General features: G+C 38.9%; 1 protein-coding gene across 2 annotated transcripts in view; it reads left to right on the top strand.

Annotated features, from left to right (window-relative positions):
- Nucleotides 1–18,324, top strand: part of DENND2D (DENN domain containing 2D) — a 773,347-nt gene that overhangs the window by 586,162 nt on the left and 168,861 nt on the right. For both annotated transcript variants that reach the window (XM_044076655.1, XM_044076656.1), the window contains exons 4-5: nucleotides 7,092–7,161; nucleotides 15,708–15,785. In XM_044076655.1, coding sequence (XP_043932590.1) covers nucleotides 7,092–7,161; nucleotides 15,708–15,785 — 148 coding nt within the window. The remainder of the gene's footprint in view (nucleotides 1–7,091; nucleotides 7,162–15,707; nucleotides 15,786–18,324) is intronic.

The raw sequence follows: 18,324 nt of genomic DNA, 5'->3' as shown, positions 1-18,324 counted from the left end.
GCGGTCATGGCAGATATGATCGAGATGTTGGGGGAGTTAGAATAGAGTGGCTCCAGAAGGTACTCGTAGCAGTATGGAGACAAAGGTGAATCACAGATAATCGATGACTAATCATTTCTGTGCCCATGTTCACTAATAAAGGGGACATTAACATCTCTGGGCAGCATTGAGATATCAAACTCCTGTCACACTGCATGAAAGTGCTGGACAGGGGGATTGATAAATTACTATGCAGAAGAGAAGAAAGTAAGAGGGGAGATGAGCAATTCAGATTCAGATCAGGATGCAGCACAATTACCTGATGTTTGCAGAGTGACACATAGTTGCTAGAGATTAGGAAAAAGTCCAGCTGGGTGCTCCTTGGCTTGAAGAAAGCATATGACAAGTTCCCAAGTAAGTTGATTTGAGTACAGGCTATGTACAAGGACCCAATTACACAAGAATGAACAGTGCTTAGACTCAAAGGGGAGTTATCAGTGAGAGTGAGTATCAGTCAGGGTTCAGCTCTGAGCCCATTGCTGTTCGTATTGGTGATGGACTACGTTAGCAAACAGATTGTAGAGAACAGATCATCAAAAGTGCTGTATGCAGGTGATGTTTCATTTCAAGCAAACTCTGAACAAGAACTTCAGCAAATGATAGGGAAATAGAATGTAAAACTGAAAGAACATGGGATGAAACTGGCCACAGATAAGTCAGTTGACATTACAGGGCAGCAAATGGGGGGAAATAAGAAGCTAAAAACTGACATAGAAAGGAAAATAGTGGCAGGATGTAGACAGTGGGGCAGACTTAAAAATAAGGACATCAGAGCAGAAGACAAAGTATTTCACGTTGCATTGAAGCTGGAAGAGAACAGATTACAATGGTTTGGGCACATCTGCAGGAAAGCAGAACACAATCTGCTGAGGATGATTTGGGATAGTTAGGAATAAAATAAAAGCAGATGTAGGCATACAGTAAAGAGACTGAAGGACTGCATGACAAAAGACCTATGACAATCAATCATTACAATCAAAGAAGGTAGGAGCATGACACTGCATAGAAAAAGATGGAGACAGTTGATGCAGCCCTCTATAAAAAATGGGGAAATATGGGGTTGATGATGAAGATAATGGGGTTGAGAAGTATGACACTGAAAAGGGTCAATGTGACCTGAATCATAAATAGACTGGAAAATGTGGGGGTTATGTCATAAGTACTGTTAAGTGATGATGTGAGGCTGTATTGTAAACACTTTGAAGGTACGAAGCTGGAGCATTATGCATGTGAGCAGAGAGTGGGAGCTGCATTATAAAGACAGTGGGGGATATTGAGAGTTGTCGCCATAAAAACTATGAAGAGAATGTGAAGGGCTGTGTTGTAAACACTATGATGGAGATGATGAGGGTTATATCCTTAAACACAGAGAAGGGGTGGGGCATGAGGGCTATCAAAAACTGTCCAGGGATTGTATGGGGGATGTATCTAAACAGTGTGAAGGAAGTGATGAGGTTGCACTGTAAACACTGTGAATGAAGGGGTGTAAGGGCTGTGTCATAGATACTGTAGCAGGAGTATGGGGCTATGTTAATGAAGGGGTGAAAGGACTTTGTCATAGACACTGTAGCCGGAGTATGGGGCTATGTTAGTGAAGGGGTCTAAGGATTGTGTCATAAACACTGTAGAAGGAGTATGGGACTATGTTAATGAAGGGGTGAAAGGACTTTGTCATAGACACTGTAGCCGGAGTATGGGGCTATGTTAATGAAGGGGTGTAAGGGCTGTGTCATAAGCACTGTAGCAGGAGTATAGGGCTATGTTTATGAAGTAGTGTAAGGGCTGTGTCATAGACACTGTAGGATGACTATAAAGCTATGTTTATGAAGGGGTGTAAGGGCTGTGTCATAGACACTGTAGGAGGACTATGAAGCTATGTTAATGAAGGGGTGTAAGGGCTATGTCATAGACCCTGTAGTAGGAGTGTGGGGCTATGTTTATGAGGGGTGTAATGGCTGTGTCATAGACACTGCAGCAGGAGTGTGGGGCTATGTTTATGAGGGGTGTAAGGGCTGTGTCATAGACACTGTAGCAGGAGTGTGGGACTATGTTTATGAGGGGTGTAATGGTTGTGTCATAAACACTGTAGCAGGAGAATAGGGCTGTGTTATAGACAGTAGGGTGTGAGGTAGTTGTTACCACACCCATAAAGACTCTGAAGATAGAGCAGTAAAGCTGTGTTTAGACACTTTGAATGAAAGTAGTGGGACATGTATATGTAAACACTGTAAAAAGAGTGTGTGGCTCTGTATTGTACACACTGTGAAGGAAGGATGTAGGTTCTCTGCCCATACTGTAAACACTGAAAAGGGAGGGTATGATGACTGTGTCATTAAGCCTATACAGGGATGTAACTAAGCACTGTAAAATAAATACTGTGAATGAGTGGTGTGGAGGGCTGTACCATAAGCAATGTTTAGAGAGATAGGGAGTCGTATTGTAAACACTGTGAATGGAGGGTTTTAGGGATTGTAACATAGCCACTAGGAATGGAGGATGCAGGGTCTGTACTCATAAACAGTGACAAGGAAGAGCGTGAAGAATGATATAAACACTGAAGTGAGGGAGGAAGATTACATCATAAATACTGTGAAGGGAGGCTACAGGGCTATATATAAAAATGTGGCAGGCTGGAGGTGTGAGCTACTTCATTGGCTTTATAAATAGAGAGGGTAGAGAATATCATAAATACTGTGAAGTAAGAGTGCAGGGGCTATAGCATAAATGCTGTAAATCTGAAATGTGGGAGCTCTATCACAGACACTTTGAGTGGAGAGTGTCTGTCACTGCACTATAAACACTGTGAGTGTAGTTTGTGTGCAATTGCACTGTAAACAGTTTGAGTGGAGAGTGTGTAGTACTGCACTATGTAACTGTGAGTAGTGGGTGTGTGACACTGTACCTTGAACATTAAGTATAGTGTTTGTGGCAATGCCCCATAAGCATTGAGTGATGTGTTTGTAGCACTGCGTCATAAACACTGTAAGTGCAAGCTGTGCAGCACTGTACTATAAACAATATAAGGGGTGCATGTGTGATGCTACAAAATAAACACTGTGTGTGGAGGGTGCATGACACTGCACTATAAACACTGTGAGTGGAGGGTGTGTGGCACTATGTCATAAATCCTGTGAGTGGAGGTGTGTGGCACTATGTCATAAACACTGTGAGTGGAGGGTGTACTGCATCATAAACATTTTGAGAATTGGTTTGAACCACCGCTGCAGTTCGATAATAGTGCCAGTGTAGCATTGCACCATAAATACTGTGAGAGGAAGCTGTGTGACAGTGCAACATAAGCATTGTGAGGGGAGGATGTGTAGCACTGCACTATAAACACGGTTACTGGAGGCTGTGTGACAGCACACCATAGGCACTGTAAGGGGAGGATGTGTGACACTGCAACATAAGCACTGTAAGGGGAGGATGTGTGACACTCCAGTGTAAGCACTGTAAGGGAAGGGTGTGTGGCACTGTACCATAAGCACTGTATGGGGAGGGTGTGTGACAATTTATCATAAGCACTGTAAGGAGACGGTGTGTGACACTCCACCGTAAGCACTGTAAGGGAAGAGTGTATGACACTGCACCATAAGCACTGTAAGGGGAGGGTGTGTGCACTGTACCATAAGCACTGTAAGGGGAGGGTGTGTGACAATGTACCATAAGCACTGTGAGGGAAGGGTGTGTGGCACTGTACCATAAGCACTGTGAGGGTAGGTTGTGTGACAATGTACCATAAGCATTGTAAGAAGAGGGTGTGTGGCACTACACCATAAGCACTGTAAGGAGAGGGTGTGTAGCACTGCACCATAAGCACTGTAATGGGAGTGTGTGTGACACTGCACCATAAATACTATGAGTAGAAGGTGTGCGGCATCGTACCATAAAGGCTGTGAAATCGGAGGATGGGATTTACACTATAAACGTAGTGGATGGAAGGTTTGAGGATTTTTGGATCCTTTCTTTGAGCCACATGCAGTTATGTGATAGCCCTTACTATCAAAGACATAATGGTGAGTGCTTCTAATAGTGTAATGTGATGCACTAGCTGTGCTTTGTATCTGTCTTTCTGAAAATTTTCTGCTATGATATTTTGTGTGTTAATGCAGAGGAGTGAGGCAATGAGCTATTAAGCTGCTTCTTTCAGTCCACATTTCTTGAACGGTGTGACCCTAAGAATGTCATTTAACCAGACAGCACTTGTGGGCGGAGTCTGATAAAAATATGTGTAGATCAGAAAGCGCTCTACCCCATTTAACTAATACAAATAACTAAAATACATATATACATCACTGATTTTGAATTATAGTTGCAATTCAGTGTTACTGTAGGCAGGGTACTAGAATTGGTTTGAACTATCGCTGCAGTTCAAGAAATAGTATCAGTGTTACTGTAGGCAGGGTACTAGAACTGGTTTGAACTACCGCTGCAGTTCAATAGTAGTATCAGTGTTACTGTAGGCAGGGTACTAGAATTGGTTTGAACATCCACTGCAGTTCAATAATAGTATCAGTATTACTGTAGGCAGGGTACTAGAATTGGTTTGAACTACCACTGCAGTTTAATAGTATCAGTGTTACTGTAGGCAGGGTACTAGAATTGGTTTGAACTACTGCTGCAGTTCAGTAATAGTGTCAGTGTTACTGTAGGCAGGGTACTAGAATTGGTTTAAACTACCACTGCAGTTCAATAATAGTATCAGTGTTAATGTAGGCAGAGTACTAGAATTGGTTTGAACTACCACTGCAGTTCGATAATAGTATCAGTGTTACTGTAGGCAGGGTACTAGAACTGGTTTGAACTACCACTGCAGTTCGATAATAGTATCAGTGTTACTGTAGGTAGGGTACTAGAATTGGTTTGAACTACTGCTGCAATTCAGCAATAGTGTCAGTGTTACTGTAGGCAGGGTACTAGAATTGGTTTAAACTACCACTGCAGTTCAGTAATAGTATCAGTGTTAATATAGGCAGAGTACTAGAATTGGTTTGAACTACCACTGCAGTTCGATAATAGTATCAGTGTTACTGTAGGCAGGGTACTAGAACTGGTTTGAACTACCGCTGCAGTTCGATAATAGTATCAGTGTCACTGTAGGCAGGGTACTAGGATTGGGTTGAACTACCGCTGCAGTTCAATAATAGTATCAGTGTTACTGTAGGCAGGGTACTAGAATTAGTTCGAACTACCGCTGCAGTTCGATAATAGTATCAGTGTTACTGTAGGCAGGGTACTAGAACTGGTTTGAACTACCACTGCAATTCGATAATAGTATCAGTAGTGGTAAAAAGTTACAGGTAGAATGTACACTCAGAGTATCCATCATTTGATGGTTTGTACTTCCCCCATGAGTATATGACCATGTAATTAGTATATTTAAGCAAACCTGTATGACAGGCATTTGCAACAGGGCTTGAGCCCCTTACAGAAATTATTTTTTTATTTTATTATGCTTTTAAAACATAGATGGCAGTGTTGCATCTTTCCTTTTCATTGTTTATGGACTCGATTTTTGCACCCTTTATGCAGTAACTTGAATCCAGTCACTGTACCATAAATACTGTGAAGTCAGTGAGTGATGCTTTATCATAAACAATTACAAGGGTATTGTCTGGGACTGAGTCATGAATATTATTAGCGGTACATGAGACTGTATCGTAAGTAGTCTGAAGGGAGTAGGGGTGTCGGGGGGTAGGTGCTGTGGAAGGATACTCCTCAACTCAGGGCAAAGTTTCAAAAAAACTTTCAGTGTAAGTGAGTTACTCCACTACAGTGTTTCTTTACAAATAGGCATTGCATTGGGATAACTAACAATGAGAATAAGATGTGTGAGTCCCAATACTGAGGGGTACCTACTAGTGACAAACGACTGGAGATAATGATGGGGTTAAGAAGGGCCACTGTTCCCCAAACTGTGTATAACAATGGTAGATGGACTAAAACAGGAAGGTTGCAGTGCAGATGAAAAGGAAAAGGGAATTAAAGTGCTAAAAAAATTTATTTTTCACTGAAGAAATGCTTGATTCCTTAAAACAGTCAAAATAACTTTTGTTTTACTGAAGAAATGCTTGATACCTAATAGTAGCATGAAAAGTGAAAGAAGCTACAAGAATGATACATACTGTATGTAAAATAACATGGCCATCAGCTAGGTGAAACAAGGAGTAATCAGCTGATATCTATGAATAAAGTTGATAAAAAAAATATATATATATATCTATATATATACATATATATATATATATATATATATATATATATATATATATATGTGTGTGTGTGTGTGTGAGTGTGTGCGTATATATATATATATATATATATATATATATATATATATATATATATATATATAAGAGCGCTGCAGAATCCTGAAAGCCCAAAATCCTGAAGACCAAAATCTCAAAAAAGTTCAAAATACTGAAAACTCAAAATACTGCAAACTCAAAATACTGAAAACACACAGGATTCTAACAGTTACTATATTCCAGCACAAGTACATACAGAAACATATGACCCTTCAATTATTCACAGGGAGGCAAGCCCCCCTGCACCCTCCACACCCCTGCTACTTAAATATATCAACTCCGAGACTGCACTTCACTACACTAAGTGCAATCTCGGAGTTGATATATTTAAGTATCACGGGGTGTGAGGGGTGCAGCTCCCCACATGGGGGGGTGCAGGGGGGCTTGCCCCCCTGCTTATACTTGGAGAAGAGTAATATGGTTTGTTTTTTATTTGTTTCTGCATGTACTTGTGCTGGAATATAGTATATTTTGGTATCCTGTGTGTTTTCAGTATTTTCAGTTTACCGTATTTTGAACTTTTGAGATTTTGGTCTCAGGATTTTGGGCTTTCAGAATTCTGTTGAGCTCCTATCTATATATATATATATATATATATATATATATATATATATATATATATATATATATATGTATATTGTTTTGCAGCCAACTTCATTGCACTGCATTAGTATTTGTAGGGATGACTATGATTTTGAACTAGTAACGGAAATACTCTTTAACTAGCTATTTTTTTTTTTTCAGTGAAACGTTTTCCTTTGTGTTGACCAACATTGATGGCAGTCGAAGATTCGGATACTGTCGACGACTTCTGGTAAACAGTGTATTTATTTTTCTATTATTTATTTGTTAATTATGCACCTCTCTGCCTTAAATAGCCTATCCCAGCAGACGAGATGATGTCATAGTAGTCATTATGTGTGACATTGCAAATCAGGCTAAGCATCTATTGTAAATGCATGATGGAAGATTCTGTGTTTAATATGTTGTATACTGTCTATCGAGGGATGAGACTGCATTCTTCTGCTGGATTTTTATAGCAGACTGAATCTAGGTGGTGATACAATAGAACTTGTCAGCGTGTGAAACAAGATATTGACTATTCAGGTCTGTTGGTATTTTGTGTGTATGTGTGAGTGTGTGCGCGTGTGCATGTGTGTGTGTGTGTGTGTGTGTGTGTGTGTGTGTGTGTGTGTGTGTGTGTGTGTGTGTGTGTGCACGCAGGCCCACACTTGCATGTGCATGTGAGGAGGTGGGTGGGGTATGAGCATCATTCCATATCCTGCCATCTTGCCCAGAGAGAGAGAAAAATCAGGAAAAAATGCTACCCATCTCACAAAGTAGGGAGATCTTCTGTGCAGAACTCTGCCTTCCATAACCAAGTATTAGGGATGGTGATGTCAGAGGTACAATTCCTATATCTGTCTATTTGCTTTTGTATATGGCCTTGGAGTTTAGCAAGTACTGATACAAAAGTGAGAATGTAGATATAATTCCAGGTAACTAGCAGACAGATGTACATGACTATGCATTGTATTCTAAACGCACTTCTATGTTGCCTGCTTAACTGTTAAGTCTGGAATAGGAATTACTGACAAGATGATGAAAAAAAGAGAACAATCATACTGTGTATTGGTGTAAAAAATGGAAACTGTCATTTTATGAAGAGCTAACAAACTGGGCAGTCAGACTGTAAGCTGTGTTAAGAAGAGTACAGTTTCATTGGACTAAGGTAAGAAAAGAGGTCATTCTCACAGTTGTTATAATATAAATTGTTATAATAAATGAAGCAGTCAATCTGGGTCCATGTTGTGGAGGGGGTCTATGTTCAGCCATCGAATGAAACTTTGATTAATTGGCTGTTAATCAAACTCTAAACATTGAACTATGCCTTTGTTGAACACTCATATCCAAAAATAAAATCATCGAATAGCCATAGTTGGCCAACATTGTGAATGTTCAGTTATGCTGTGCAGTAAAACTAAACAAAAATAACCTTCAGGAAAAACACCTTCTCAAATGCACACTATACAATATAAAGTAAGCAACACCTTTTATATGTGAATAAACAAGAATATTATCCCCTTATAAACACTGCCGTAAATGTATACTCAAATATATTTTAAAGGCATATTTCTACATATAAGGAAACCTGCCCTTACCCCACTGAGTGCAATCTCAGAGTTGGTATATATAATTAACAGGGGGGGTGCAGCCCCCACCAAGAGGAGGAGTAGTTGAATGCCATACACTCCTTATAGGCTGCACCCCCCACACACCCTGCTAATTATATATACCAACTCAGAGATCGCACTACAGTGGGTAAAGGGCAGCTTTCCTTAAACTTGGAAATATGCCTTTAAAATGTATGTGAGTATATGTTTGCAGCAGCGTTTATAAGGGGATAATATTTTTGTTTATACACATATAAAAGGTGTTGCTTACTTTATGTTATATAACGTGCACTTGAGAGGGTGTTTTTATGAAGGTTGTTTTTGTTTACTGTTACTGCACAACATCATTGGACATTCGTGATGTTAACCGACTATGGATATTCAATGATTTTATTTTCAGAGATATCATTGCTTGAAAAAAGAAACGTTCAGTGTTCAGAGTTTGATTAATAGCCGTTCAATGAAAGATTCATTCGATGGCTGAACATAGACCCCAATGAGGAGAGATGTAGCTTTAAATACAATCCAAGTGACTGCAGTTTGATTAGCGGCCTGATCCATGAAGAGGTGGCCAGGCATAGGGAGGATCAGCATTTTGGCCAGTTGACCTATCCCAGGAAGGATGGAGGAATGGAGTTTAGAGCAAAGAACACTAGTGCAGCAGCATGGACATATGTAGTGCACATTTGCAATTGGGTAGGATAGTGAGTAGAGCATTCATAAACACCCTCCACAGTTGCCAGGATTGTAATGCACTAAGACATCATAGCCTGTTGTCCTGTATCCATGCTTCCCTTTGACTGTTGGTAGTAGAGGTTTCACCCATACTTGGTGGGATCCCAGTCTGAAATGGCATAACCAGCTGGTATCAGTGAATGTGAAGTGGTTGAGTGACAGCCAGTTATAGTGGGATCCAAAAAAAAAAATAAATTAAATAGTCAGTCTTTCTATTACAAAGATTCAGTCTCACTGTATATCTGTATAAAAAAGGAAGTCTTCAACTATGGATAGTGGTAAAAAAAGGGGGCAGTGTAGCTAAGTGCTAATAAATGAATATTCACACTGTTAAACTGGGTAAGAAGACGACAGAGGTGGGCTGAAGGACCTAAGGAAGAAAAATCCTCATCAGAGTATGATTTAATGAAAGCAGATGCATGTATGCATTGTTTGTCCAGTAGTTACAAGTTTCCTCCATTTTAATGAGGCACAGGAGGTGGATACCACTAGCTACTGACCTTCACTGTGAATTATGACCTACCTGGTCTTACAAATGTATAACCCAAGTTAATGGACAAAAATACAATGCCCCCCCCCCCTTCAAATTACCTGCTTTGTCCTTGTATATGGTCCTATGGTGTCATACAGACTATGACTTGTACATGTGGAGGCTTCATATTACCTTGTTTTAAATCCACGTTGCAGTTACATTCAGTGACCTAATTCTGTTTGATAGCCTTCCTTTATAGTACTGTTGCTGGATTCCACTTCTGCATATTTTCTTTGTCCTACAATTTCATCTCAGTAATCTTAAGTCCATTACAGTTTCAGGTCTCTTCTCCCCATGAGGGTCTATAGCCAGTAGACACTTATCCCCTTCAAAATCAACTCCCAGGTATGGGAATGTCATTCTGAGTCTAGGACAGGCACATTTATAGGGGTTGACATTAGTACTTTAGGACATGCACATTTATGTGGGTTGCACATATACTTTAGCACACTGATAACAAGGTAGGTGAAGTGTGTTTATGCTGGGATGTTATGCCTCCTTAAGTGGGTGGGAGCATAAGGTAAGTTAGGTGACTCCTTCCTCAAGAGAAGCTATTATCCCACATCATATGCTCACTAGAGTCTCTTGTTGCATTTATGAAATGGGTTGTTTCATTTAAAGTGTATGTTTTGGTTAATGGGTTCTAATTCCTGACCTGAAATGAACATAAACCCACACTATCCACTGTTCATAATGTCTAGTAAGACGAAAAGTAATAATGGCACAAGTTTCTAGCTATTTTTGCAGAAGACTGCTTCACCTGCTTTGAGTCTACTCAGTGTGGCTGGTCTACTGTATTGTCCACAGTCTTTAAAGTGAACTACCTCTAAGGTTGCATCAGCCTTGAGAAAATAAAATAAATGCACTTTCCTTTTCCTTTAGCTAATATGACCTATGACCTTGAATATAATATATGTAGAAATTGAGGTATGAGGACAAAGCCCCCGCACTGGGGAGTTGAGGGACACAGCCATCCTGGAGGAACATTCACTGAAGGACAGTGTTTCACTTCACATACCATGGCAGTGTATTGGGTTGTGCAAGCTGGCCCATGATATGCTTGATGCAGTGTGTCCAGCCTTTTCAGACATAGCAGACACGGTTAAAACTAGTAATTTAGTTGTTTAATTTTTTTAATTCACTTTATGGATTTTCAGCATTAAACTACTCTAGCAGTGCAAGCTGGCAGCCTTTGATTCTGTGTACTTTATTCTTCTTCACCACCCACCAGCCTTAAGTTTAGCTCCACACCTGCTTCTGTCAAGTTCTATTGCTGCTTGGATATGCTGCCTCCCTGAAGAGACTACCTATCAGCAACACAGCCAATAGTAAAGTGTGGGTTATACTGGAGCAATCTTTTTCTATTGCCCCACCTGTCCTCCTAATAGAATATGTTTCCAACATGATCTATTTACTTGTTTATATATTTATTTATTTATTTATTTGTCTTTGTTATCCAGGAAAAGTCCCACTGGGTAAAATTCTTTTCAGTGGAGGCCTGGGGAAAAAAGCTCCAGATTTAAGTTATACATGATGTATATTTATAATTGCAGAGTGAAAACATCTGTGCATTAGCTGATTTACATGACATTTAAATATTTCTTACAAGAACATAGCATTTTAACACAAAAAATAAGAGAAGAAGTAATATAAATTGGATAATTATTGAATAGAAAAATAAAATGCAATAACAGTTAATGTATTTGTAGCAAGATGCTGCAGGGAAAAGATGAAACTGGGGTGTTTTTGAGGTTAGTAATAATCTACAGACAGACAAGAAGTAATGTATCTTCAAAACTGATGATACGAGAGATATGAAAGGAGAAGTTATAGAAATGAACAGGAAGATAAATGGGCAGAGGAGGAATAGTAGTTAGTGGCGGGGTGTGAGAGACGCAGGAAGAGTAAGAGTTTAGGAAGTTAGTGCAGTATGAAGAGGAGCGATACAGTACAAACAATTGGGAAGCAAAGTGGCTGTAAGAGCTAGAGAAACGCCATCTGAGTTAAGCTAGCCAGGTGAGCAGGAAGAACAGAGAAATCCTTGGCATAGGTGCTGTTTAACCAATGCTTTTGAAACTATTAAAGTTTTCTATCTGTTTTAACTGTGTGGGGATTTCTTTCCAGAGGTTTGACACATAATGAGAGTAGAGAGAGTCTCCAGCAGTGCTGAATGTCTTACTGATATAATACACAGTAAGAGTTTATTGCTAGAGCAAAAGTCTCTAGTGAGTGAATAGTAGAGCAGAGTATGTTGTAGTGCTGGGCATTTGTCTGAGAATACAATAGGTTGTGGGCAATGATTAGCTGTGAGTATGGGAGTGCAGGCCAGTTTGTTTTAATCCAAGGCAGTGGTGTATCTTATAAGGCTGGTTGCAAATGTAGCTATTTTGCAGTAGCAGAAGCTAGTTTAGTTTTATATGTAGTGTTGATATTTGTAAGAATAGGGGAAGCATATAACAGAGAAAGAAGGAAGTATGTTGCTGTCAAGGTAACCCTTGCTTGCTCTGTCAGGTAGTGTTTGGCCCTATAGAGGGAGGCGAGTTTTTGGTAAGTTTTCTTGATGGAGTGAAGTATGTGGTGATCAAATCTGACATTGTCATCTGTTATGACTCCCGAGTAGTTTAGTTTGGCTTATAGTTTCTATTTTTGTATTATTACTTGACATAATATGTAATGTGTGTTTCGGGTTAAGGTGTTGTTCTGGAGTAAGTAGCATAAGAGCATCTAATCTGTTCTAGATAAATCTCTAGTTCTAGAACTTCATTCCTGAAATCAGAACACACAGGCAGCATAGCCACACTACCTGCCTCTTCCCCTGGCAGACTTGCTTGAAAAGTTAATTGTAGTTTGGCCACTGTATTGGAATAATAGCCCTTTGGGAATATTTCCCTTGGGAAGGCAAGCTACTGCAAGCCTTGTCCTAGTTTTGTAAATGGTATTTATTAAAATATGTTTTATGTGCTTTTGTGGACTTTCAGATGACATAACCAAAAGTTATTTTTCTAGGTATGCATCCTCATGATAGGTAAAACATCATTGCATTAACATGATGACTGAAACACCACTGCATACTCCGTATTTCACAGTGTTGTATAACTACCATAATATATTCTGTTTGTATGTAAATGCTGACTTGTCAAGGTGATCTCCCTTCCTTCTCCCTGACCTGATTCTTCTGGGATTAAGGTAGGTATCAGTGTGTAAGAACTAGGCTGCACTTAAGATGATCCGATGAGCTTTGCCCTAACATGGTCACACATTTCCTCTATAACATTATCGCATAATATGATGCTTGTGGATGCAGTATAGACAGTGCACCCCTCAGAAGTAGGAAGTCATGTTATCTACACATACACAGACACACACACACAGATACACACACACACACACACACACACACACACACACACACACACACACACACACACACACACACACAAAACTCATATGAATTGGCACAGTGGAAGTTAAAAAATCATTAGACATCATATCATACTCTATATGCAGGTATTTGTAACTTTCAAAGTCATAGATTGTCCGGGGGCTCAAAAAATAGGAAAGGGTGTAAGTGCATTGTTGTTTAGTGACATATGTAAGGCAGGTGGCCTTTCTGTGAGACTGGCTGCCAGTTTAGAGGGTTTGAGGGTTTAAAATATTAGGGTTTTGTGGTTTTGCCTTCAGGGTATATTAACTTAAGGGCTGAATGCATAATGTTGGCATAAATGAAGAAATGACGTGTACAATGTCCAGTAAGTGGATGATGAAAAGATTATGAAAGTAAAATCTTTTGAATGTAATAATAAAAAAATAGAGTAAAATATTGACTGAGAAATAGAAATAGAAAGTCAGTAAGCTTTTCAGTTGTACTTGTCTTTCTTTGCATGCATTTATGTATTTGATAATTAGGCTTGTAAGCCCTTTAGATGTGTTTCAGCTAGAACTTTAGCCTAAGGTACAACAGAAATAAAAGTACAGCTGTAAAATGTAATGTATAGCACAATGCCAAGAAGTGAGAAGAGCTGGTAATATTTACCTTGCACATAACACAGGGCACAGTATGGTATTGTTACCAACTGCAGTGCACAGATAAATGGTTTGTTGTAATTATTACTCACAGAGGGGCCAGCAGCAAAAAGCATGTTCACAACATTCTACTTTTCCAGATCAGTTCAGTCTCAGTTCTATTCTGTGGTTTCCATGTGGATTCCCCCTTAAATTACATCAGTACTTTGAGCAGCCACGGAAGTCCGCATCAGAAGCCACTGACCCATCTAAAGTACTCTTCAACTCTACTTGTCTCCTCTGAAAAACTACTTGAATAAATTCTCCTGATAGCCAGCTGTTTTGAAAGGGCTTTCTGCTGCAATTCTTAAACCTGTAATTGCAAATTCTGGAATTGTGTGTGTGTGTGGGTGGGGGGGGGGACAACACAATAAAACTTAAGGATAGCAGTGAATGTCAACAAATACTATTCTACATACCACTGTACCCCCACTGTGACTGATTGCAAGATATTGTTATATCTTAGAGGAAGGGGAATATTCTGGAACACAGCAATCTCAAACTTACTAAATGTAAGACTCATTTTTATGCGTTCATTTTTCATTATTCTAGTAATTGCATTAACAAGTCTCAGAATTTAAAACTGTTCTCACATTAAAAGATTACCTGGAATGATAAATGTTTTCTTCTTGGATTCTTTGTAAGTATGCATGCTTGTATGGTCTGCGAGGAATGATACTGTAAACAACATTTGGTTATCTGGTCACTCAACTTTTTACAAATGCTGTTATCAACTCCACTAAGTATTTGTGTGTGGGTTTAGGGGAGGAGATGTGTGCGTATATATATATATATATATATATATATATATATATATATATATATATATATATATGAGAGAAAGAGAGAATGATCTCTGAAGATGCTTTAGTATTACCTCTCCCTTTCTGACTGCAGAGAGGACATCTTAAGAGTAAATATTCTGACTCCCGTCCACTGTCTTCCATGCCTGTTACCATAGGCTTAGCACCCAAATCTCATATATTCCAGCCCAGTAATACTGCTGGAATCAAGCTCATAGTTATATTGTTAAACAGCTGGTGCAGTAGCCCTTCCTAATTTGCTATCATGTTGGCAGACATGGGAATTGGCTGATGCCAGCTACTGAATTATGGTCGTCCCCATGCCTTCTAGAAGAATGGCATACATGGTGGACATAGCATAGTCATTGTTTATCCACACACATACCCTGTGTGGAATGGTGCCCACACTTAACAGCAGAAAGTTGAAAAGATGGAAGACCACTGAGGTATACAAAAAGCAACCTGTTCAGCACCATTCTCAAAGGGAAGGCATTTGTGCCAGATGTAGCAATGACTGATTAAAGAAGTAGAAAATTACCTTGCCTCTGGTCGTAGTGACATGACTAACTCCATGCTGTCTGCAAACTCTGCTTGTCACAAAATCCAGGTACAAAGCATAATCAGATTAATATATTTCTGCATTTGTTGGACACATTTTGCTCTTCAGAGATGACACACTGTTATGTGTGGAATCTAAAAGAATGCCCTGCTTGCAGTGTATTTGTGTAATATTTCTTTAACTGAACTGTTTTATATTAAGCCTTTAAAAATATGCAGCTGTAGAAGACTTTGCTTGGTGTATGTGGCTGAAATGCTAACATTTAATTTTGTACATAATGAAGCCTTGAAGTTGAGAAACTGGTGGTGTGAAAAAACGAGTTTGCATTTATTTGTGTACTTCAGTGTAATGTTTCGTTCTCTTTTACTAAGCTTACTGTTTCGGCAGATGTAAAGATCCAAGTGGTGAAAGGATCACCTGATAGGGAAACAAATAATGTAGAAAAGGATTATGTCTTGCATGATTTTTATTTCTCTAATGTTTTATTTCTTACAGCCACATGGCAGTGGTGCACGCCTTCCAGAAGTATACTGCATTATCAGTTGTCTTGGATGTTTTGCAATGTTTGAAAAGGTGAGTTTAACACAGTTTTATTTGCAATCTTTTTTATTTCATTTCAGTATTAGGACTGAAAAAATTACAGACGGTTCCCCAATCACTGTTTATCTACTAGGAAAATGAAACAGGTTCAAGCATACAAATGTTCTTTATGGATATATGCCTACCTATCAAGATATTACTCATCAAAATAAGCTACATCAAGGCTATTAAATTGATAAGTGGGTGTCATAAATGCAAAAAAAAAGAGGTTGGGGAGAGTTAAATTCCCAACCAGAGCAGCTGCCATCAAAACACATTATCTCTAGTACAGGACAGTATTTCACATAGTAAATGAACCATGTTTTGATGTATAGTTATGCTGCCGTTATTTATCCCTGCAGCACAAATCTTCGCGCTTCCCCTTAGTGATTAGTCTATTAAAATTACAGTCCTACTGTGTGGATAGCAGTGCAGTCATGTGTCTGCCTCCAAGCACTTGTTTATAAAACCTGCCTTACATAAGACTGACATCTGCACATGTCCTTAGTATTTAACATCTGCAGGCACTTTGAGACATTTCCTAGTGAACCCCATGCTGTAGACATTGTCACTGCAAACTACTTCATGACAAGGCTGGTGCAAACCTCATATCTTTTAAATGTGAAAACACAGTAGTGACGGTTACCGGAGAAGGTTCTGACTGAGCCAGCAATGTGATGTAGAAGTTATCTGATTTCCTAAAAGCGCCATGTAATAAGCACAGCAGGGTTATTGTCTCATGTTGTTCAGCTGTATAGTGCCTGGCCACTTCCATTATGCTTAAGTACCAATCATGACACAACAGTGCTAAAAATAACCCCCTTTCTATGTCCTCTGCCTTAATCTGTTTTTCTAAATGCATAATCCCCAGTGGCAGCCATATATATTAATGGTGTGTTTCCTGGGGCCACTGCTGTGTTTGCTGGCTATTCCTGGGGCCACTACTGTGTTCCTGTATACTCCTTTTGCTTTGTAAGTATCTGCACTATATTTGCACGTCTTCCTTCTAGTTTTTGAAACATGGCTCTTGGACTATATCATAGTACCTTTTTGCTTTATTTATTGTCATTTAGTAATTTCTTTTCATTATGTAATAGCAGGTCATAAGTCTTTATCACAGTATTGGCCTGATCTATCAGTTACCATATTGTAATTATTTTGGCTACCTCTGTCACATTCGAAAACTGTGACCCCAAATATAAAACTAACAAATAAAATAAAAACTGCTGAGGTGCAGCAGTGGCAACGGCTAAATTTCAAAAATACTTTATTAAAAGTTAAGCGCTTTCATTCCTTATTTTTTGTGGAACTTCATCAGAACTAAACTTTCATATTTAAAAGCCATTTAAATACATTTGAGTTAAAAACCATGTGATAACACTGTCCACACAATACAAAGAATCAGTCAAGCAAATAAAATTCAACAAGCATCATAGTATTTCAATTTCAAAACTGAATTGATCGAACAAGTCTCATTTAACCCAGGATAATTCACGGCATCCAATCTAAGTTGCCATTTCAATTAGCATTTTTCTAAATGCTCATTTTATACATTCCCGCGGATCACTCATTACTTGTTCTATAACAAAAAAATCCAAAGTAATGTGCATTAAAAATGTTGGCATGTTTAAACAAAGCATTTGTAACTCCCCCCTTCTTTATATCTAACAAATGCACATATGCATTCTTTTAACTTTCTAGAAATCTTACCAATATAGAACACTGAACAAAAATGGCACTTTGCTAAGTAAACTACCTGCTTGGAATTGCAGGAAAAATACCTGTTGATCTTGAATGCTTCACATCCAATACAAAATCTATCACATGTATTAATACTTGAGTATTGGGAGCAGCACCGACAATTAAACATTCCCACTAAGCACTTCTTTTTACCATCCACCATACTCTTGTTCTGTTCTAAAGAAGTTTTGATTGCTTTATCTTTCTTACAAATAATACAGGGTTCCACCCCTATTTTTTCCAAGATAGATCTATCTGAGGCCCCAATTTTTATATATACAGTTAGCAAAAGCTCTGCTATCGAGGGTATAATTAGAAATTAAAAGTTTATTACCCTCGAAAATTGCTTCTGTGTCAGGGCAACTCAATGTTATCAGGACTACAGCAACAAAACCCTGATTTTTCATGTAATTTGTACTGAATGACATGTAAGTTATGTATGAAAGGTTTTACCAGTTGTCGGTAATCATGGATTAGTTTCTTTTAGTTGCAAAGAAACCCAAATACTGGTATCTTAAACCACCTAAGAAGCTTGTGACACTAGCTAAACAGAGGGGGAAAACTCATTTATAATGTCTACTGTGTGACATATTATAGAGCCCCATACTATATTGTAGAAGGAGGACAAATAGAAAAAATACAATCACATTTATATGACTGTTCCCATGGGAGACACCTGGGGTTTATGACTGTTCCCATGAGAGACACCTGGGGTATATGACTGTTCCCATGAGAGACACCTGGGGTTTATGACTGTTTCCATGAGAGACACCTGGGGTTTATGACTGTTCCC

The sequence above is a fragment of the Protopterus annectens genome, chromosome 7.part0, assembly GCF_019279795.1.
Source record: "Protopterus annectens isolate FY-2018-M chromosome 7.part0, PAN1.0, whole genome shotgun sequence".
NCBI lineage: Eukaryota > Metazoa > Chordata > Ceratodontiformes > Protopteridae > Protopterus > Protopterus annectens.
This window is presented reverse-complemented; position numbering and strand designations above follow the sequence as displayed.